Source organism: Chrysoperla carnea, chromosome 2, assembly GCF_905475395.1.
Source record: "Chrysoperla carnea chromosome 2, inChrCarn1.1, whole genome shotgun sequence".
Taxonomy (NCBI): domain Eukaryota; kingdom Metazoa; phylum Arthropoda; class Insecta; order Neuroptera; family Chrysopidae; genus Chrysoperla; species Chrysoperla carnea.
Window position 1 is genome coordinate 41,057,416 of NC_058338.1, and position 25,359 is coordinate 41,082,774.

Genomic DNA, 25,359 nt, shown 5'->3' on the forward strand with positions numbered 1-25,359 from the left:
ATATACGTTATACATGCAAATGTATATAAAAATACACCCTTAAACGGAAGAAAACCCCTAAGTAGGTCAACATACATAAATATAACAACGTAACTATTTAGTTTACAGTGTTGACAAGATATTTGTTCAAAAACATCGAAATATTCTTTAGTAACGTAAAATATTTAACAGAATTTAACAAAATAATATATTCGCAATAAAAAAATGAAATGAAATTAAAAGGAAATTTCTGAAAAACTATAAATTTTAACCAAATTCTAAGTAAATAGAAAATGATGGTATATTTAAAAAGAAAATTAAGAAAGAAATCCAGTTGAAATATAATAATTAATGTAAAATAAGGTAAATACATATATGTATGTATACATATACTCTGTTATACTGTTAGGATAGCAAGAGCAAAAGCAAGCTGTATAGAAAGAAGTGGGTAATATAGTTTTTTAATGCACAAGCAAAGAAATAAACCAATGTAGAATATAAACCACGAATGCGCATGTGCCAACCTAGAGCGCGGTGACCTGTATAGACATGTTCGGGTGTAAGAGCGGTAAAGAAGAAATCTATACACAGTCGCAGTATATGAATTTTACTAGAGTACACTGGGATTTTAGTTTTAGTGTACAACAGCGCGTCATTGAATGAGAACGTGTGTTATTCAATATATTAAACATCTGTTCGATTAAAAATAAATGTTGTTGATCCGTTTTTTTGTATCAATTTTTTGCCAATTAATACATTAAACTCAAGTATTATTGTATTAATACAATATTACACCAAATAAACAAACGATATTTAATAATGTTTAGTGTATAAAATTATTTTGAAGATAGAAAAAAGTCGATTCATTTTGACGCATTGCTGTTTTAAAGCAAAAGACCTCTTAGATGCCTAACCTTATTTTTTATTTTGACATATATTTAAATTTTAGCATATAAAATACATTGTTGATAAAAAATCGTTAAAGAAAGAAAATGTTCGTTTCCAAAATGTGATTTTTTGTTTCCTTATTTGTGATACTTTGAAATAAAAATCAATTTTTGTTTTATTTTATTGTGATTTTCTTTATTAATATTCTTATTTATACTGAAAAATTGTGCCAAAATGGCACCAAAACAACATGTTATGTCAGCAATTTTGGTTATAACTTGTGTATTGTGTTATTATAACAGTTGTTACTGTGGATTTGTGTTTGACGACATTAGTGCAATTAAAGATAATCGTGATTTAAGACCACACACACCGTTGAAAAATATATTCGCCAATGACTTTTGGGGCACACCTATGCATAAGGTTGAGTCATTTTACTACTCTGAATGTTAACCTTAGATATTAGACCTCCTTTTTTCTGTTTACGTCAAATTTTTAGTATACTTTTACTGTGTAATTTAGCATAAATGCCTTGCGTAAAATTTTTAATTGCACTATTAACTCGAGCTTTTGATTGGTGTCGGAGACTTTTTTTCTTATTTAATTTTATATTTGCTCCTGATACTGCATGTTATTAAATTTTTGGATAAGGTTCTCGCAAAAGTATTATTATTTTTATAATTATAAAACTAAGCTTGTAGACTTAAATGTATCATTTAAATAATTGGTAGAGATCAGTTGAATGAAATTACAGCAGATATCGAATTTTTAATCAACTATTGCTGGAGGGAAAATATTAATTCAAAAGAAAATGGGTTTGGCTTTCTACGAAATTTTAATTTTTGTTGTTGATATATTTATGTTTTTGGAGTTCCAGTTTCGTTTTTGGAGAGACATGTTTATTAAAATACTTAAAAATAATAAATTATAGCATTGTTATCAATTACTTCTAATACACTGATTAATTTACATTGATTAATTCGGATTGAAGTAACCATTTCATATTGGATTTTTTTTTTTTTTTTTTTGTAAATTTTATTCTTATGATGTTTTGAATGCCGGGAAGTATTCATAGTTATATATTTATCACGTTATTCTATCATTAGACACTGTGGAGTAATAAAACTGCAAGGTTATTGATATTAGCATGAGAAGACTACTTTACGGTAATACTAGCCAGCTACCCTAATTTATATTCAATTAAATATCTAATGATAGAAAATAGTATTTTGCATTTAGCTTAAACCCAAAATATTTTAGCGAAATATCATCGATACTTTATTCTTTGAAAGCCTACGTTTCAATCGATTTCTATTGTTATTACAATTACGCACGTGTTAATTTCTACGAACATCTTTATTAGATAACTTCTGCAATTATGGATTCAGTTGAAGTTTTGAATGGATAGATTTCGTATTGGCAGGCAACAAGTTTTGACAATGAATTCTTTTAGAAATTGAAATAGTAAAAAATAAAAGTTATTTTATCCCAGATTTTTGAACTATTAGTTACTTCTGGGTTTTCGAATTATTATTTAAACAAAAAAAGTTGATTTTATTTTTGTTTAATAGGTGTTTACAAACAAAATCGGTCAATCAGTTGATTAAAATTATAAACAAAATCGATGTACATGTTAACAATCAATTTATTTCCGGTTAATTTTCAGATTTCGAAACAGAATAAATAGTTATTGACAAATCCTTAGATTGGCCGAACATAATTCACTTTCAAAAAAACCGAAAATGTTTCTAAGTATCATGAATCAAAAACAAAGTGTTTCAAATCGTAGTAAATAAAACCGAACCTGACAAAATATTTTAAGAATGTCTTGGACCTTTAGTTTTTTGAGATATTTTATCACACTTGGTATTGTAATTCGAATTTAATATAACAAATAGAGTAATAATAGATATTATTATTAAAGATCCCTATTGACGTCGATTAGAAATTAGTAATCTGGCCTTAAAAAATGCATAAGCGCTATTGCTAATTTGTAAGCTATTGTTAACAATGGTATCCAATATTACTCTTTTGTGCAATTGATTCCGATTCAAAGGTTTGCATTTTTCACTGTCTTAACTAATTGATTCATTGAAGCGAAGTGATACACATGGGCAGATATTCTTTATCATTTCAGTAAGTAATGCATGTTTTTAGGAAATTATAAAAAAAAATATTCCTTCTTTCTTGATATATTTATTTCAGTATTGATTTTTGAACAAAAATATATAGAAAAAAATAAATACGAAAAAAAAAAACCGTTGGTTATAAATTATTGTTGTTCTCAATATACTTACTATATGTGTATCTGCTTCTACACACACAAGCAGAAGAACGACGTTCCATATGAAAATATAAACGAAAGAAAAATGTTTTTTATTTTATTTTTGTGTATGCCGTTAATCATGCCTGGCCTGAGAGGGTAGAGAGAATATTTGTTCGGTTGCAAGTGAGTGTTTCGATGTTACAGTGCTGTGACACTCATTAAATTGTTAGTGACAAGTTGTTATTCTACAAAATAAACAAAACGACAAACTAAAATAGTTTTTATTTTTGCAAGCATATATAATAGAACATTCGGTTGGATGTATTTTTTGTTGTTGTTAATGAATAATACACATCACATTTTAAACACTCGTTAAAAGTATATCTATATCATTTGCTATGCATTTAGTTTTGGATTTTTTGTTTATGTTTAAAATTTTTGCTTAAATCATGTCATTTCGCTTATCTGTTGGTTTCACCTTTTATGAAAATGCTGCTGTTTAATTATAGTGTAAGAGTCGAACGTAGACATTATTTATTACATAAATAAATAGACATTATTTATTACATAATATAATTTCACTTTATATATTTTCCATGTGGCTGTTAGTTAAGTTTGTCAGAATAAGGACAATAGAGATACAATGACGTTGAAGAACCAACTAGATAGCTAAATGATATTCAAATTCAAACGGTTAATACCACATCAATTAAAAATCTAAAAAAAGAAAACCCGGCATCATAGCTCCTAAATAGATGAATCAATGTTGACTTTTTTTATTTGAAACGTAATTTGATCGAGAGTGTTTTTAGCTATGTTTATAGAAATTCTCCTCAGCCCTTTGAAGATCATCACCTCGTTTGTTATCGAAAACGCAACCTTAAATTCGCACTTAAAACAGAGCTAAGTTTCATTACAATTTCGATCAAATTACCTTTCATACAAAAAAATTAAAATAAGTTCATTCGCTTAGAAGCTACGATGCTACAGGTACACAGATATGTTAAACTTATAACACTCCTCTTTACTAGTTGGGCTTAAACATAGACTACTCCCTACGACACTAGTTGGGCTTAAACATAGACTACTCACTACGACGTCTGTCTAATGTCTTTCTGTTTGTCTAACGCTATGAAAAATGGCATATTGTGTAGAATCATTTATTTTGGTTAAACGATCAATTATGCTTTTAATCATTATCATTTCACTGAATGATTTTAGCTAACAATTAGGAACTTTAAGTAAACAGCGAAGGTATAAAATAAAAAAAGTTTAAGAAATAATGTTTTGATAGTATTATCCATCACTCAATGTCAATTACTGTAAAATATTAATTTATATTTTTGATTTTAAGTTTTAATAAATAAACATACATGTCAAAATACTTTGAGAATAGGTGAGTTTCTGTAAAAAATCAACTGACTGGAAAAAAACTTCCAGGTGGATTTTCGAGTCTTACAGTTGAATTAATTTTATATTTGCTAAATAAAATTTATTTTAAAGCAAAATTAACAGTTTGAACCAGTTAAATTGAACATTGTGCTGGTCTCCATAAGTAAAGTCGTCATTCATTTTGAAAAGAAAAATTCTCAAAAAATCTCTTATAAGAGGGAAGCATATCAGCTTCATTTATAGCTGATATTATACACATCTCTTGCACCTTTCTTTCTGCTGTTAGGGGCTTTCAGTTTTAAGAGTATTTTTTTAAGTCCCATTTTTGTTTTCATGAATAATTAATAGAATATTTATCATCATCCTATGTAGTATTATTTGGATCTGTTATTTAACTTGACAACCAACATTTTTAATCACATGATTGGAAGAGCATAGCACGAAATGTGGCTACAGCAAACCCCCACAATCATTACCAATAACATTCCAATTGGTTAATTGGAATTCATTGTAATACACAAAATGTAGTTGCCGAAATTCGAACTCGTAACTTTTTCCAATGAGAAATATATTGTTAGTTGTAGAATTCTATCAAACCAAAGTGGCATTGACCAAAAGATATATATGTATGTGCACACATACTTACACTCTCTCGTGCTCAGTGTCACTTGTTTTATAGAACTATAACGAAAATAATATTTTCAAACCACAATTGTAAGTAATCAACATATCTGCCCATTTCTCTCCTTTCATCGAGCTATAACTTTTGAAATTATTGACTTTTTATCTTATTCCAGCATACAACAGGAATGATTAAATAAACTGGCACAAACTTCCTGTTGCGTCGTCAAATTTCTAGCACAACGCTTCTTTTTCAGATGATAATGTTAGCACATGAACATATCTGTCTCATACATAAGGTCTTACCTTATTGGAATCATCATTAGGGGTCGGATAACCTATAAAAGCAACACGAAACTAGGATCTTGGAATTTTTTTAAATAATTGGGAAATATTTTTGTTTTTTTACGTCGACAAATATATTTTAGTGTGAATAACCTAGTGTTATAAATAGAAAACACCTCTAAATAAACTCATGAGAGGAAATAATAAATAACTTTTGAACTTTGAATATCTGAATATATGTCATTATTAATTTTGACGTTAATTTACGATATTACTCATAGCACAAAGTTACTGCATTTAATTTTAAATGTATGTGTATTTATAGTTTTTTTTAAATTTATATCTTAGACTTATTCGGTATTGTTAGTATTTATAATTTTTGACAATTTTATTAGATGGTTCTCCGTTAATAGTGGTACGATATATGAATAGTTTTAGATACAATCTGAATTTTGATAAAATGTGTTAAGGGTTCTGGTTTATTTAATCTATCTTTAAGGTTAATGAAAATGGGCGCGAATAAATTATGAGCCGAAAAATCCAATTACAATACTATAAAAAGTCCAAATTCCAAGTGAGTATGTATTGTTAAAATCACATGCAAGATTCCTTGCTTTGCTTTATACCACCATTGTGATTCAAAAATAATTTTTTATTTAACTTTATATGGAAATGTTATTTGTTATCCTTATTAGAATACGAAACGCTTAAATTAAGTGTCTATTCCAGCGGTTGACATTCTTTTGAGTGTGCGATGTAATTCACTAAATATCAGGCGTATCGCATAAAAATTCATGGAAGACCAAATGCTGCTGACTACAGTTTTAATTTGAAAAAAAAATGAATAATGTAAAAGATATACCGGGTCTTTCATCAAAGGACGTCATAGGCGTTTGTTAAAGAAGAATCAGTTTGAAATACAATTTTAAGTATTTTCATTGGATCGACTTAAACATCGTATAGTCCAGAAGCTTTAAGTTTACTCTTTTGAATTTATTCTTGATAAAGATAAATAGACGAAAAACTAACAATATTTTTTGTATTTCATTTATTAATAGACTGAAGTAAATACGTAATTATTGAATTTTCTTCCACCTTCCGTGATGTTAAAAAACTTTAACACAGTTTTTGTTCCGCATTAAAATTCATAAAACGATAAAAAATAATGTTCGGTCCATATACGACTCCAATACAATATTTCGCTACGTATTATGCCATACTAGAAATGCACATAAAACCAAATAATTCTGAATATACATAATAATAGTTATCATTGTATTTTTTTATGTTTCTCGTCTTTAATCCATGGTAATAAAAAAGAAAGCGTGAAAGCTTTTCATAACGAGTTTTTACACTCTAAAATATATACACTTATGTACTTACATAACAAATATATACGCATACGATACTTTAAAAAAATATGTACTTCATTCGTGTATGTGTTGTTTATAAACACAAATAAATATTAATTCAAAAAGGATATTTGGACTATTTTTGGTAAAACCCTGAAGGGTGTAGAAGACATGTTTTATTTATTTTTAAATTTTACTTTTATTATACGATTTTGATTAATTGTAAATAATAGTTATATGTCTTATTGTGTTTCTATATTGTCAAAAAAAAACCTTTTTTAAGTAAAGAAAAAAATTGAAGATCACAAAAAATCAATTCAATCGATAATTGCATGACATTCAGATTTTATCCAAATATTTGTACAATCGTTTAAATGATACTTTTGCCCGACACAAGTGCTATTCAGAACTTTACAATTTAGTTTTTGTATCCCATTTTAGCATAGATATTTATCTCCAACTCTGCACAGTGCTATGACTTCTACTTTGTAAGGAGTAGCCTTTTCAATGTTGTTTAAATGGGAATTCAATACCATAATGTGTTTTGTTGTAGTATGGGACAGAGAACCGACTGTTGAATATTAACATATCAGCTAACGTCGCTTTTAACAGCAAACGGCTCATTGTCCATACCACAGCTAAACATATAAAGCAGTAAAAAAGCGGCTGGGTGTGTTTAGTTGGCTGTTGATGTTCTTATAACAAGCAAATATTTCTTTGTTCTAGAAAATAATATATTTGCCTGCTTACAAAAAGTATAGAAACCTTTATGCACTTTATTCCCATCTAGTAGTCATTATAAGACTTTAATTTACATTCGACATTTCCAATTTTATTATATTTGACGTGAAACAACAACATTAATGTTTATAATTGATTTTGGAATCAATTAAACATATCTAATATATCTACTCATACAAACAATTCAGCCGAAAGCTATCGTTACAGTTAATTATAGGGGATTTGAAGATCAAAGCCTACAGGCAGGTTATAGTATATAATTTGTTAATTTTGTGTTGGTAATAGTGTTCAAGTTTCAACTACTGAATTATATTATGTTGATAAATTTTCATACATTGTTTACTGTCTTCTTTTTTTTTTTAGAAAAATTATCTATCGTTTCAGTTCATGTACAAAGAATAGCTGAAAGTATGTATGGTCACATTTAAGGATAAATTTGCTTGGAGGCATAAATGTACAGATGAATTTTTCTAATAACTATTCCTTCAATGATATTTAAAACTGTCAAAAATCAGAAGTCACTATACAGGCACAGAATTTCTTACGAAAAAATGGTTCTAAATTCAGAGCTACTATATTCAGACCCCAGTTGCCGAACAGGTTTACACACCATAATAAAAAAAAGGCTTCAAATGCACGGTAAGAAATGCATGGCGTTTATTACAATGCTGGTATGGTATAGAGACACATACTATAGTATCTATGTTAGAGTAAGTAATATAACAGTATTGAATGGGGCTATTCATCAAAAGTAAATCCATCAAAAGTACCTATTGTGGGTATCGCCAAACAGTATATATGGGTCTGGCAGCCATGCTGCATTGACTCGTCCGCTTTAACTATTGCTAATGTTACTGTTGCTTTAATAGAGTACACAGTGTTCACACCAATACTGAAATAGGGATATCCACAAAAAATTTCTTAACTAGTAGTAAACTTACCCACTTGCACCCTAGTTGAAAATTTGCAAAAAGATTTAAAACGTGATCCTAGTTTGTAATTTGTAAAATTTTTGTTTGTTTGGGTCGTCCGAACAAAGGAAGGGAAGCGTTAAAGGGTTAGTTCATCTTACTTATCAGTTTGTACAGAAGCAGAGAAATATTTTTTCTCCAAAACCAAATTATTATTGTTTATTTTACTCTAAAACATGAGTTAAGTTCATACAATGTTTAATATTTTTTTTAAAGAAAATGTTAACCACGATTAAAGTCAGCCTTACCATGAGATCAATATCATATAATTTTTTTTAACATAACTTATAGACTTGTACCAATGTTTTATTGAAATAATGTTTCTTTTATACCAAAAATGATCCAATTGTTTAATTATTAGTCATGTGTAATAAATTTTACATTAAGAAATGAAAATGATAATTCATCTGGTTTGGTATCATTTGTAGAATGTAATATCTATACGAGTACTAGTGAGAATATACTTATATAATAATCATTATATCAACTCGCATATACATTTGTCATACACACCCTTTTTGGTTGTTGCAATACACTATTAAATAGTGCCTTTTGGCTGTTTTTGGGGAAGTACAAAATACAATTATAAAGATTAATAATTTTATAACGTTGGATGAACGAGGGGTGATTCAAATCATTTACATGAAATTATTCATATTACATATTATAATTCTATCTTTCCCGTATACATATTCTAACTCTTTCCAGTTGTACAATAAATTGTATTTGTTGGTCAGAAATCATGTCTCTGAACAAGAATTTCAGTTGGGAAGGGTGACTGAGCTAAAATTGAACATGTAGATTGGTCAACTTCACTTTCAGATTGTATATATTTTATAATACATAAATTTGATGTTAAGATCATTAGTTTAAAGAGTTCTTTCCTTACTTCTCAACATGCTTGAAGGAGATATATTTTCACCGTCATTTAAATTCGATAATATGGGAAAAATTTATTTTTCAAACACAACCCCTTCCCTAAATAAAAAATCCCACATTCGATAGATACTAGATACGATACGCTTTGTAGACAAATATTACCTAAGCAACGCCTGTTGTTTGTACTCCAGATAATTGCGGAATAAATTCTCAAGCATAGTTCTTTTGGTTTTATTTCGAATTTTAGCTTGCAGCATTTTCAGATGTAAGAGCAAACTCTTACAAACCATTCTGAAAAAGAGAAAAAATCCTAAAAAGTGTACCGTTCTTACTTCTATACATGCTCGATGAGTGGGTTTTTTTTTTCGACGTTCTTTGAGTTCGATATTAAGAGAGAAATTGAAATAATTAAATTTTCTTATCGCAAGCTGGAACGCGGTTTGTATCTATACATGGTAGAAGTATATATAGCTTTAAAAAATTTTTCGACCAAACCTTTTCTCCCAAAATGAAAAATACCACCAACTGTGTTTACTAAATTTGGTGAATCTGTAGATCTATCGGAAGCAATTAAAAATGTTTGATTTTTCTCAAAAATTTTTAGATGAAGGCAAAAAAGACCATCTTTCTTACATGCATAGAAGTGAAGAGAGTATTTTGGGAGTGGTGGGGTGTTTTTCTCGTTTAAAGTCGAAAGTCATCGAATAAAAACTTGACCCTTGTAACATGTTTAGAAAATAAGAAGGATATTTTTAAAAGTGTTTTTCACTTTCAAAGAATAGCAATTTTAATTAACAAACTCAACAATAACATCAAAATAAAATTCAAAGAACCTTATAAAGTTCCTATCATAGACAGTGTTCAAAACATTAATGTGCTTAATAATATTTTCAATTCAATTTCCTTATTCATTGACATACCTGTATACTTAAACAAAAGCTTCAAAAATGTTTTATATTCAACATATGACATTTAACGTACATAAAATTTATTCAAAAGCACATTTCTAAATAGGTATTAAATGAACTTTTACCTGACTGCTTATTTACGTGAATAATAATACTAAACTGACATATTGAAATGTAAAACAGAATCAAAGTCAAAGAGTTCTAACAAGTTTAAACATTCCATATTGCATCAAATGCAATTTCTATTCAACTATCAGACTTTATTTATTACAGTACAGACAAATTCAAAAGAATTGGTACAGCTGGTTAAATAACTCGTTCGTGAATTGTATAATGAATTATACACAAAGATGATTTTCAAAGGCTCATAAAAGTCGAATTTCATTTTTAATTAGAAATCCATATTTTTATCCCATGTATACATGAAATATATCATGGTATACTGAGTTTAGTCCCAAGTTTGTAACGATCAAAAATATTGATGGAGCCAACAAAATTTTGGTATAGGTGCTCATAAAATTACCTAATTAGTCCATTTTTGGGTGTCCGCTTGTCCGTCTGTCTGACAAACGATAACTCAAAAACGAAAAGATATATGAAGCTAAAATTTGTATAACGTGTTCAGGACGTAAAATCTGAGTTCGTCTATGAGCAACAGGTCAATTGGATCATGTAAACCGTTAGAGAATAAAAGTTCAAAATAAACAACTACAAAAATAAACTTTCATACAAAAATAAACAACTTTTGATTGAAACATTTTTTCGTAAACATCACTGTTTACCCGTGAAAACGCATCAGTTATATGTGTGTGTCACGATTGCGTAATCAACACTGTCTATACATGGTATTTGCACAATTTTCACAGTTTTCTAGGATAACAGTTTAAATATCATTTTTCCCCTCACTTTTAACAAAAATTTTAGCAACTTGATGATGAAATCCCAATATTTTTGTATTCAAATGTTTAAATATAACAAGTTGCCTGATTTTAAACAATTTTTTAACTCTGTTTAATTATAAAAATTTGAAATATATTACTGAACAATTGACTTTTATTAAATCATGAAAATGACCTTCATGTGTTATATTATATGGGTCTAAAATCTAATTCATGTTCATGATTGGTAAAAGGAATGGGAAAATTTTTCCTTTATAAAGTATTAACCAGCTTTTATTCAAAACTATTTCCGTAGACTTAATAAATTTGGCGGAAACTGAACGACATTTATGCATCTTTATTTTACTCCTGGTTGGTTTTAAGGAAGAGACCATTCATAATGCCGCCTATTAATACTGAGCTTTTCATGCACTTTTTGTCCATGATAAAAAATGGTACGTTTGGCAGCTGGGAACGTTAAATTTAGAAATCGAACATATCATTCGTTTAATAAATAAGTTGTTGTCAGAAAAATAATTTGTAATCATACTTCTCTCAATCACAAGAATTAAAAGAATTTATTTTATAAATTTATCTGGGAAATGAGAACTCTATATTTACTGTAGATATAGAAATGAATGCTATTTCATTAAACTATTCATGCAATCACATATTCTATTTTTAAATACCACTACGTAGAAGGATGTTAAAACTTTTAATTGTTATTATTATTACTATTACGAATAGTGCACCAGATAAATATGGAAAAAGGATTATGAAGAGTGGTGGTTGGTGAATGGATTAAGCAATTGGAGCAATATTTGCCGCAATTAGTACTTGGATGTGAGACTGCTCTGTGTTGTTGCCTTTCAATTATTTATTTCTATTATAATTATTCCATTGGCTTTAAGTTTGTAAAAATTGGTAATGTTGTATAAGAATTAATAATCAATTTTAGTTGAAACAAAGTCCACCGTGTCATCTAGTTTATTATAAAACATAATCTTAGATAAATGGTTTTATAAAATCACATTTTGAACTGTCATTTCCTTAACTGCCAAATAATATTTTCTTTGTGTCTCTTGATGATAATTTGACGTTTTTAATTAATCAAATTGAATATTTCCCTCACAAACATATACACAACAAACGAAAATCATTGCCGAAACCCATCTAACTTCAAATTGTTCATGCTATCCAAACCTTCATCCTTCTCAATAATGAACTCCTCTCCAATATATACAAAAAAAAACAACACAAAACCTAAGACACCCCGGATCAATCAAAAAATAAATATAAACGTAATACTCAGTGAAAAAACAAAAAATTCAACACCAACACCAGCACAGGTTTATAAACAAATCTTCCACGAAACAATAGAAAGGTACCAGCAATGTACCAAAATCTATACGGATGCTTCAAAGAAAAAACTCTGCCAACTGCTTGTGCGTTTACAACAGTAGATTCTGCACAGAAATACAAACTACAAACCGCCAAACCGCAGAAGATGTCGCGATTTACAAAGCACTAAAGCATATTGAAAAAGATAATACCAAACTTTTTTTCATCACAGACTCCATGAGTGCAATAAAAACCACCATAAACAATTCTAATGCCATATCAATAATACAACAAATCCAACATAAAACCCAACAACTAATCAATAAAAACTTCCTGATCACATTTCTATGGGTCCCAGATCATTCAGAGATAACTGGAGACTAACATGCCGATATAACAGAACCAAAAAAATCCACAAAGGGCGAACATAAAACACAAACTGATAGAAACGCGCAACAACGATTGGAAAACGTCACCGACAACACTCTAAGGAAAATAAAAAGGCATGCACTGCTATGAAAAATTTCAACTCAACTCGGCCGACAAGAACAAATAATAAATAATAAGAATAAGAAAAAATAATATTATTTCCAAACCAGCAATACGATGTGTTTATGGGCGCATCATGTTCTCAAGAAATCATGTTTAAAATGAAGTTATTGTGACGTTCTGAGGATTTCTAATGCCCCAGTGTAAGACTAGTTTACACTCCTGTTACCATTAACATTATGTTAGATCCTTTGCACAAAGCATATAATTTGATCATTTCATAAAGACATTTCTTAAAGTACTTGGTGAAACTTTATAAAGTTTATGGTCAAAACTAAAACGTAGTTTAGATTAGGTAAAAATCTGAATAAAATTCGTATGAATTTCGTGAATGTAATTTTACAATGCAAACACATTGAAAACGTACAGTTTGTATTAAATAAGTAAAGTGTATGACTAAAAATTGTACATGACATTCAGAATTCAACATTCAGACAGAACATAATATGCTTTTATGTCTCTCAGTTTTATTTCTAATGAAAGACTTATTACATGTATTCATCCGTGCACACAATATATACACTCCGGCACTAGCTAAGTGTCTTATATTCGAATATTATGGAACCAAAATAAGCTCTACCTTAAAAAAAAAAAATAATTTTATTCTTTAATCAATTACATAAAATTTGACAGAATTTTTGATATTCTTTACATAATATTATATTATCTTTAATTACTAAATATCTGACTTTGCTCGGTATTTTTTGAGTTAAAAGACACAAACTTTATCACTAATATAAGACCGTTTAAAATATCTCCTCACAAATACCAATTTGAATGTCCCGGAAATGTCTTTTATTTCGTTAACTACGATATACACCAATAGATGTAAGGTAGTGTCATATTTTGCAGTGCATGTTTCAGTTTTTCATGAAAAGGCGAATAAAACAACGTTTTTTAAAAATGTAACTGCTAGATCAAGCCATTTCCAAGATCGTTGATATATATATAAATATATATACAAGAATTGCTCGTTTAAATATATAGGATTCCTTACGTAACTAAGGCTTTAAGGTTATTCATACATTTATAATTGTATCCCACCTAGCTGGATCCCGCCACATTTCGCTGTGGGAATTATGGTTGCATGGAAATATATAATTAGTATCTAGTAAATTTTATGAAATTTGATTAACCACCGATAAAAGAGATTTTTAAACGGCCCACTTTGTTTTAATCATTTTAAAGACAAGTTTGAGGAATAATCACCAATATAAGATGTGTTTGGCTACAATATTTTGAGATACAAACGAGAGCGGCTGCAACAGTCGGGGCCCATTATTGGTAAGATTCGAGCCGGTCTATATTTTAATGGGTCCCGAATTTTTAAGACGCTGTGTATACTACTGGACTTGTTTCTTTCCTTTCAGATTTTTTATCTGAAAGTACAGTTGTTTATCACAAAAAAAGTTTGATGATATTGTTTGAATCATTCAGTGAAAATATCTTATCTCCTCGGGAAAATTTTTACAGGAATAGGTATCGCTTTAGGAAAGTTTTCATTGGTTTTGTATTTTTATTCATGATATCTTCCAATAATTAATCGCGAAAGATGCATTTCCGAAATAATTAATATTGACGTTTATAATTTCACGTAATTTAGAGTTTATTCATGTGTTTAGTATGAAACAAAAGTATTTTGTTCAATAATTCATACACTAACTAAATTCATAAGTATAGAAAATTGAATTTCCTTATTACTTTCTACAACCACTGTAGTTGAAGCTGCGAGTAGACACTAGTTATTATTATATTTATAAACAGAGACTAGATTTTCATTTCTTAAGTTGACAATTGTCTTGTACCTGATACGACATATCTATATCTTGATAGATAAGATTTTCTACTATTTTATCCTATATGAGTTTGTCGTCTTGTACATGACATTACTTACCCCCTTTTACTCTTCTTCATACATCCATGCATACAATATTCATGGAGCATTTATTTCTTTATAGTTTGCATTATACCTAGTTTTGCTTCACTATGCATTTGTATAGCAAGATTTTCATGTACAATTCATATACAATAGCAGTGTACATGTAACTTTTACAAATTAAATTGTATTAGTTTCATTATTATATTCCATACATACAGTAAAAACTGTTTTTAAAAGCATCTAAAGCATCGTTGTATACTAACTTGTTACTTCGAATAGTACTAAAGTCAACGAAAACAATGCAAAAATTGTACTATTCAATAAAACTATTATTGTTATCATTTATTTCCTACGAACGCTTATCTGTATCTTGATGAACTAATATCAAGTTTTGAACTTCGAAGATCCTGTATTAAAAAGAGAAGGAGAAGAAAAATGGCAAAATTTTTAACCTTCCTCCGGTTTTTTCTAATTAATTTTTTTTCGTTATGTGCTACATCACCTGTGGTTATTAAAACATGTTTGTATGCCAATTCGTTACAGAGAATGAAGCTTCAAAAAACGGTTATTTTTCAAAATTCGTAAAAAAATTCCAAACAAAACCTTCTTCTATTATATCCAAATTATGATGAATTGTTCTTATAATTATGGTTTCTGATTAACTTCACTAACACGCGTTAATGAAATCAAATTTTGCAGTTTGTGACTGGTGAGTAGATACAGGCGAAGGAGTTTTGGATGTGTCATATTCGGGACGTGTAAAGCCGTCAACCAATTTCTCATTGTTTTACCTTGTCTGGCAAGCACCGTTGACTTTCACTTCTCTCAAACGACGCAAGAACTATTCATCTGCCGAAAGTTTCTTTTTCACACTGAACTCTAGCAGTCTCGGAAACTCCTGTCTTTCACTACAGCTAGTTCACCTACTACAACTCCTCTACAGAAAATACACAAGTCTGATTCACTAGATGTAGTGAATCCTAATGGCCTTCGAAAAGGCCATACTGAAATTTGCGAAAACACGGATTCACCCGACTCTCTTGAAACGTCAATTCAACGAATAACTGAAACGATTTGTCCGAAGTTGGTGCTTGTAATCAGGAACTATAATTACAAAATCATTTTATCGTAATTCGAGTATAACAGAAGGAAAAACAGTTATTGAGGAAGAACCACAGAAGGTCGATATTTTTGCAATTTTCCCACTCTTCCTCTTCTCGCACTGGGCCCTCAAGATTTAAGATTTGAGGAAATTTGATTATCCATTACTTTCGACATTAATATTACTTATCGAGCCACAAATAATTATTGCTATAGCAACTTTAATGAAAATTACTAAAAAATCTACCGGCTGCTATGAGCTCCTGCTTGGGTTGATGAGTAATCCATTTGCTTCTTCCGTTCCAATTGTTGTGGCTTATTCCAAAAACGATGCACTTTTCCACTTTTTCTTTGGCTTATTGCAAGAGTAATCGTATTCGAATCAAGTAAATAGATGACGGCAAAGATAAGAAATATTTATATTATACTAGATGACGACTCAGGTCAGAGGAAACTGGGAGTCACTGAAGGATGACTTTACTCAGAAGTTTTATGGCTATTTTTATTATTAATGATGGTGAGGTAGCTTAGCACATGTCCTTACTGACGATGTCATAGATTATTTCCATTGTTGTCTCAGACAAATAGAAAGAAATAATATTTGATAGAGAAGAAATATTCTTATTTATCCTCTGGTAATGTCAAACGATATAAGATATATATATATATATATATATATATATATATATATATATATATATATATATATATATATATATATATATATATATATTCCTTTTGTTTCATAGTCGACAGTTTATACATACATGTCATAATAAATGAATCTTTCTTTATATTATACATTCGAAGGAGTATGATCTTTCCAATGTTGTCTATTATATACTTGTATGTACTCTAACCACGTTCACTTGTTTCTACTTTATTCTGTGCTCTATTTAGATGAGTTTATTCACACAACTTACTCAAGCAATACGATAAAATTACATAAGAAATAATTATTAAACCAAATTATTCGTTTGACATCAATCTATCTATGTCAATAGAATTTTAACAGAATTTTAAAAGTATAATAAAATATATGTATTGCTATTAAATAAAAACTAGCAAATCGGTCTAGTTTCATCTGCGCACGGTACGCATAGATGGGCGGAAATTTTCGTGCTTTCAAATTATTAAATAAGTTGATATTAATTAATAAATTTTCTCTTCATTTACATTGAACTTAGAAAATTATCAAGTAATTTAGCTTGTACTTCCCCATGTTATTTCTCTGAGATAAATTGATAATGAATTGTTTATACTAAAAACAATATAAATTTTAGATCAGTGTCGAATTTACAACATTTAGATAAGCGAGTATGCGATTCTTTTATTCATAAGCGTTAAAGCCAGATTTGATTTTTTTTATTGATCAAACTTTACATCACATATTTCTTGTTGATACAATTGTCATTAATTACAAAAATTGGGCCAAGTATTGGTCGTATTGTATATACACTATGCCCTATGAAAGGAATAACCAAGCATCATTTTATTAGATTTTCAAGAGATAAAATGTAAATGAGCAACATCTTATTATATATAGTTAAATTGGTCTTTAAAAATTCAATGCAAAGTTATAATTAACTTTTCATCTCAGATTATTATTTCATGAAATGTATGCTCTCAAAACATTTAACTGATTGTAAACATAGATTCGTACAATGCTGGGTTATTAATATCTTTCCACTCATGTATTTTACCTTACTTTAATCTTGCGCAGTACCTAACCAACTTTAGAATGTTCACGGGACTAATCATTTCCTATACAAGTACCATAGACGATACTTTAAAGCTAAATAACTAGATGAGTCAAATCCGTGCTCTAAATGTGTCAGCTCTTGGATTACCTACCTCTTGTTTTTTACTCAACTTTCTAAGAAATTGTTGGTAATTTTTATGATAAAAGCCTGCGCAGTTTTATTTAAGCTATAATTTATTTAAAATCATCTGACTTTTGTTTGGTCTACAGCAAAATTAATATTTTTTACCAAAACCGCTCAACAACATTATCATATGCTGAAGCACAAAAAACAACACAAAAATTAAATTTTAAAAATCCAATTTTTAATAACACAAATACTTTTTGCACCACTACTGTTATTTATTACACAGCGTATTTCAATATCAATGCTTGGGCAAAAAATTTATTATTTTGTTAGTAAGAAAAAACAGTAAATAAATTCATATAGTTTTATAATCATTATTTTGTTATTGAATTGTTGTTAATAATGTTTTTACAAAATAGAATATGTGTTTTTATCGTACTTTTTGCTTTGGTTGAATTGAACGATTGTCATTTAAAACTCCTATCCGGTATCGCCAATCATGTGGCAACCACCTTAGACAGAGTTGAACAAAAAGTGCACCATAGTATCGGAAAATTAATTGGTAAAAACTGCGATAAAAATAGTGCTGATGTACGACCCCACGGGTTTGAACACAATCACGATCGAAACATTAATCAAAATTTTGGATCGCATGGAATTAAAGAATATTCACCGGAGGGAAATTTTGGACATGTAAATCTTGAAGGTAATACTCAATTAAAACAAGGAATCGATGATAGTTCGTTGTTACAGGGTGAAATTAATAATCAAAATGGATATGAATCACAAGCGGGCATTCTTGGTAATAATAACCAAGGCTATGAATTTCATAATAGCGGTGTAAAACCAAGTAATAATATTCGCAGAAAGCCAATCAATCTTGATGATTTACCGAACCAAAATAACGATGTTGGATATTCAAGTTCAAATGATTATATTTTTACAAGAAGACCTATACGACAAGACGATACTACTGTAACGGATCCCACTGTGGGCAATTCACAAAGTAAGTAATGTATTTTGAAAGATTTAAGAGCGGAGATCATTGAAGCGCATGCGTATGCAAACCATATTGGCACAGTCTATTAAATCGTAACTGAAACTTCAGATAAAGTATGTAAAACTGTTGATTGTCACCAAATATTATGGCCAGGAAAATTTTGTTTTCTTGTTTTAGACTCAAGATTTCAATTTTTCCGAAGCCCAATTAAATATAACAGTTATTTAGTTACTACTTTTTTATAATAAATTTTTGTACTTCATCACGTTTTATAGTAAATTTTTGTACTTGATCACGGTTTAAAAGTGTGATAAATCAAAGCACGAGTAAGTGCATGACAAAAACAGCCAGCCTGAGGATTATGAAGAAAGTAGCATCTGATAGCAACTATCACTTTAAATGCCTTTAAACAAAATTAAGATAAAAGAATGAATACGAAAGACGTTTCTTATTAATGTCGATCATGTCACTGTCTTTAACCAACAATGCTAAGAATTTAAAAAATAATAATATTTTCTAGATGGTGTGAAAATAGACGTACGTTTCGGCAACGAAGAATAAAAATTATATTTACTCATGAACTTACCTGTATATATTTATGTTACTATTATTAGATAAATAAAATCGAGTGACAAATTTCTGCATATATTTCTTGTAATTATATCCTGGGCGTAAAACAAAAAAGTAGATGAATGACCACAAATTTGTTAGAAATATCTTAAATAAATTTGTTATCATTTCATAAACTTTTTAATTTCATTTGAACTCCAAATTTTAGCATTAAAAAAAAAATCAATTATTTGAAGTCGACATTATTATTTTAATATTACGTAAAAGAAAGTTCAAGGGTAAGCTTTTAAAATATATTTAAATAACCTCAATAAAATAAATATATTGATAACAAAGAAATCAGCTAGTACACATGTGTAAAGTCTGAGGCCATGCAAATAAGCAATACTTATGTCGCGCAACGTGGTGTCTTAATTTTGGCTTTCAAAAAAATAATTATTTCAATCTATTCTATAAAAGTAACCCATTTACGGTATCACAATGGACCCTATGGTCTATAAAAGTAACAATATAGATTTTCGAAAACGTCGTAAATTTTTCCTAAACGAAACATATAATTTCTTCTTGGTGATAAAATTTTTTTCTCTTAGTAAAATAGTAAATTCCTGCTGTTACTTACTGTACTTACCCGTACCTACTGTAATATATACAATACATAATCAACAATAACAACAAAAATATTTTGATCAAAGTGGGTAACATATGTAAAAACCGCAAAAATTATTGCATCAGAACCGAAAAGATATTATATTTTTTTGTGGAAGCAGTGGGAACCAATTCAAATTGATTAAAAATTTTTCTTAATACCCATTTATTTGATATGCATAGTGAGACCTAATCAAATAGCATTAAATAGTGTTTCATTAACAAATTAAACATATCTTTTGTAATTTATCGTTGATATACGTGTATCATTGCCACATTCTCCTATTCTCTCACATTCAAAATTTGATCCGGATTTCTTAACCCAAAATACTGCATTCTAATTCTCATATGCTCATTTGTTCCTTGGCAATTCAATAAAAAACAGTACCCTGATTTCATGCCATGACCCAGCACACACACTCTTTCACCATTCACTTTTTATTTGTTCTCCCAAACGTACTTTCCCAATCTTAAATTTTCAAATACTATTCTCATTTTTCTACCAGCATCTGAATGATAATGTGATCCGTATTCAAAATGCCCTGTACTATTGAACATTTCCAGAGGGCTTTAAACGAATCAGAAAATCGTTTAAACTTTTGTTCGTTTCTTTTGGTTATGGTCGCGATTAACTTATTTTGAAATAGACTAATTAGGTGATTTTATGAAAGCCTAAAATAAAATTTTGTTTGTAGTATCAACATTTTTAAACGCTAAAAACTTGGGACTAAACTTGAACTGCTCTGATATATTTCATATACACAGGCCACAAAGTATTAAAATGTTATTGTGTTATGAGTAGTAAGCGAAGTAATATTTTATGCCATTAAGAATTTTTTAATATTTTTGATACAAAATCCTAAAAGTTCATAATGAATTCATCATTTTTAATAAATCTAAATATAATCGCGTCCTATTTTTAAGATAAGTTATAAATACAGCAATATTGATAAAAATAATACACAGTTAATATAATTTATCTTATTGCATGTACCTAACTATAACCATGGCTAAATTGTTGATCATTTGTATTTTTAATTTACTTTTAATTGTTAATTCATTACATCTATTTTCGAAAACCATAAAAGATGTACCAAATTTAGTGTTTCCAATAAAAAATCCGCTTCAAAATAACTTAATAACTATACACCGTGGTAATTCAAATCAAAGAGGTCAATATGGATCAATTGGAAATAGTAACTATGAGGATGTACCGGTGTCTAACACAAATAGAGTAGTGAATACTAATAGAAATAATAATCGAAACCATGGTGAAAGAACTACTGAGAAAATTGATGACGAAGAGTTTGTTTCACAATCAACAACGACTATTGGTTCAATGCAATCAAAACAACAACGTGAAGAAAATATTGATCATATTGATAATATTGAAGACAAAATATTTGATTTTGGTGAAGGTAAATACAATAAACATTCGAATTCATTTTTTATAATTAAATTTTATGCAAACTGAGATACACATATAGCGTTTCAATTGGTGACAGTTTTTTGATTATTATCAAAAAATTTTTAATTCTTAGGTTGTCCAAGGGTACTATTCAAAAATCAAAGTTTTTAAGGATTTGGGCTGGTAAAGTTTAATTGCGTCTCCACCTAAAAAATTGATGAATATTCTAGCGAGTTTTTGTCTAACAAGAAGATAAATCAAAAGCAAATGCAATTTTCAGGGTGTCAAAATACAGACAAATATTTTTTGTATTTAGTTTTTATTAATCTTCTTACTAGAAAAAAAAACACGGTTATTCACTAATTTTAAACTAGCGGCACCACTAAAAATTTGCTGAAACTTATGTTTTTAAAAGCTTGTGTTTCTCAGTAGTGCCCTCGCTCAGGTTAATACAACTAAGGAGCACATCTATGAAAATTGTCGACCTGTTGCAAATAAATTTGCAGGAATCATCGAATTATTATTAGAGCAATATTTTGTTATAATATTAGCTTTGTTAATTTTTATAACCGAAACCGTTTTCTCTTCAAATTTGATTTAACGTTTGTTTATCTGGTGTATTATATAATATTTTCCATAAAATTAAATCCGAATTAGGGTTGATACACTCTAAATTTATTCTTAACAGAAATTAAAAATTTGAATCTGGAGATTAACTATTTAAAAGCATTATGTAATACATCACTATTAATCGGATTTATAGAATTTTAGCGTAATGTAGAAAGTTTAATTTATAAAACAAAATTTTTCGTTCATTCAACATTAGATATACTCTACATTACAAAATTCAATCTTTAATGATCAATTACATGAAATCCTTTCTTTTCGAGAAGGTATGATATTCGAACATAATATTATAAATAGAACGAAATTAAAAATATTCACCTTTTGATATTTTTGTCCCAAAAATATCATATTTTAGCCGATGTATTAAAAATTTTAATTAGCAAACCAGAAATAAAATAAAATACATTTCGAATTTGTTCCTTATTTGTTATAATACAATTACAACCGAATGTGAAACTTGAAATCATGTTTGTGTTACATTATGTTTGTTTATTACAGACCTTAAACAAGTAGATCTTCCAGAAACAACAACTCCAGGGGACACTAGAAGTATATTTAAAGTACCAAATAGATGTGGTGAAGATCAAGAACTTGTAAAGGGTAAATGCCGCACCCATACGTAAATTATAATCTGTAAACTAAAAAGCTGTTTTTGTAAATAAATATTTTTAAATCAATGTTTTGTTTTCCTATATATTGAATTAAAAATTTAAAAAATTGAAGCAAATTAAAACAAAAAGGATAATTAAAAATCAGATATTAATGAACTTAACTAAGACAATTTAAAACAATTTATTTTGTAGCCGATTAAAATGAAAAACAGTTATAAATAACAGACGATTATTTTGTCCTGGGAAAATAAGCTACCGATAAAAGTTTCCAGATCTTGTATCAAGTGGTATACCTCTAAAATTATAAGACTAATTTATTTCTAGGCAATGTATTGGCATTACTTTGATAGATTATTTTTTGAAATTATATTTTTAAAAAAGTTGAAAGCAAATTGCCTATAAAAGCTCTCTTGAGAAAGCAGCCCGTCTTAAATTTTTTCCTGGTCGATATCGCGCGAACAAAAAATGATATCGACTTCATTGAGGTGCCGATGGAGGCGTATTAACGTCAATATGAGCCGAAAATAATTGCATAATATCGGTTGAGTCGTTTCTAGTCGGTCTAGTTTTTATTTTTTTAACTTTTTATTATGCTAGAAAATTATTCGTGTGGATATCAAGTTTTACTTATTGTGTTCACGTATAGACGGATAGGTGGAAAGTAATTCAATTAACACATGTGCCAAAAGTTTTTGTGCGGTTCATATTTCTAGTCGTTCCAAAATAACAATTCTATGCAAAGACTTTTGTGCATTAGACTTTTATGCCCCCTCAATATTTTCAAGCGAAATAAATTATTATAAAGTAATAAAATTAAACTTTGTTAGTAAATATGCTTGTGCATTATACTTGGATGTGGTTTTTACCAATTTTTATTTTATATGAAAATTAAATTTTTGAGGAAAAATTTATAACAAGTTCGCATTATATATGTTTGAATTATTCAAATATTGATTTTAACACATCGATGAATATTAATAATGAATGGAACGAGCCAGCCATCAGTGAAGCTATATAACATGGCCTACATCTATACCTACATAATTCACATACAACAAATTTATAACTTTTCAATTTAGTAATGTTTGTTTGATAAACCTAAATAAATTATTTAGTACGTACTTAGGGTTGGTGAATTACACTCGAGGCCAAAATTAACGAAACAAAAACTGTTGATCAATATTACAGCTACAAATAATCGTAACTGAACTCATTGCAAAGACTTGAATCATTTAAAAGTTTCTATTGATCTTCTTTTTCGCTATATCCTTAAAAGTCTGGAAGTCAGCAAAAGGAAAATTAAAGTTTGTTTTGAGGAAGAAAATTAAAGCTATACTTTTTTGTTTTTGATGAGCAAGGCAAAAAACAAGATTTGCTTGAAACACATCGAACATAATAAGGTGCTTGTATACTACACTTAACGCATTTAGGAATTCGAAAAAATTTTGCGAAAATAAGTGCTTGAAGACTTTGACGGTAGCGAGCGAAGTCCGATTAAATGTAAAAGTAATTCGTATCTTTGTAACCTTTGTTTTAGTCTTGCCTGTGAAAAATGTCCTGATTACTTACTAAGTTACTAAACTCCTGGGTCTAGATGTATTGGGCTGAACCCAAAAGCCCCCAATTATCTCTGATATGTTTAAGAATGAAAAGGTCTGGTAAACAATCTTAAATTTTGGCTTTAAAGAATACACAGTACAGATTTCAATTTTGATTCCCAGTAAAAACTTTAGATTTATCAAACATTTTGATGAAAATTACGATAAAAATTAATAGTACCTCGTGAAGAACGTTTAAATCTTAAAATTTTTAGAAACAAAACACAATGCAATGATTTGCTAAATGACGATTATCTAAGATTGAGTGGAATTGTGATAAACAAATTTTTTTTTCCGTTAATTTTGGTGAAGAGTGTATAATGGAGTAGAATTGCTTTCAATAAAATTAATATCTTATATTTTAATATGAGTTCAAAATATAAATACATGTAATTAGTTTTGTATAGCATTTAGCGTTATTTTTAACGTTGGATTTTAAATCTTATTGTTCGTTCACAATCTATCGATGCTTTATAATCTGACTAGATTTATTATAAAATAACGATTCTTACTACAATCTGATGACATACAAGATATCTTATATAAGATGTATTTTGCTATGTAATCCTAATGATTAACTTGGAATGATGAAAATGATTTTGTTGCTCTGGATTACCCAAGTTCACACCAACTTTTTTTGTATGAAAATACTCCTTGACTTATGACTGAATAATTATCCGCACGTAAAATAAACGGGATATGTCGTTTGAAATTTTTAAGTTGACCGTCGTAAGACCTTTCGTGATTAAGGTTCACAGAAATTTTCATATAATAGATTTTCTTAAACCTTTATAAATTTGTTTGAAAATTCTTTTAATAGGTGACTTTGGTTGTAATTTGTTTGCGTTATTGACTTCGAATCATCTAATCTACTAACACGTTTTCTTGTTAATAGGCCATGGGAAATCATAGAAAGTCAAAACTAGTATCGGCTCCTTTTTAGGATAATGAAAATATAGTATCCATTTTTTATGCGGGGATGTCTTCATAATCAAAGACGCCTTAACTGTGTTTTTTAAATGGAGCTACATAGTTTTTGTA

General features: G+C 28.8%; 3 protein-coding genes across 3 annotated transcripts in view; all 3 read left to right on the forward strand.

Annotated features, from left to right (window-relative positions):
* The first annotated feature begins 1,079 nt into the window (after positions 1-1,079).
* The window catches only part of LOC123292253 (protein O-mannosyl-transferase Tmtc3), a 72,456-nt gene continuing 48,176 nt past the window's right edge, over positions 1,080-25,359 (forward strand). Inside the window, exon 1 of the mRNA XM_044872830.1 lies at positions 1,080-1,290. Within this exon, the coding sequence (XP_044728765.1) occupies positions 1,102-1,290 (189 nt within the window). The 5' untranslated portion in view covers positions 1,080-1,101. The remainder of the gene's footprint in view (positions 1,291-25,359) is intronic.
* Positions 18,175-19,505, forward strand: LOC123292254. The gene is made up of 3 exons (XM_044872831.1): positions 18,175-18,552; positions 18,613-18,865; positions 19,380-19,505. The coding sequence occupies exons 1-3, from the start codon at positions 18,262-18,264 to the stop codon at positions 19,418-19,420; spliced, it is 585 nt and encodes a 194-aa protein (XP_044728766.1). The 5' UTR covers positions 18,175-18,261; the 3' UTR covers positions 19,421-19,505.
* On the forward strand, positions 21,032-22,786 carry LOC123292255. Its single transcript, XM_044872832.1, has 2 exons — positions 21,032-21,492; positions 22,608-22,786. The coding sequence occupies exons 1-2, from the start codon at positions 21,063-21,065 to the stop codon at positions 22,730-22,732; spliced, it is 555 nt and encodes a 184-aa protein (XP_044728767.1). The 5' UTR covers positions 21,032-21,062; the 3' UTR covers positions 22,733-22,786.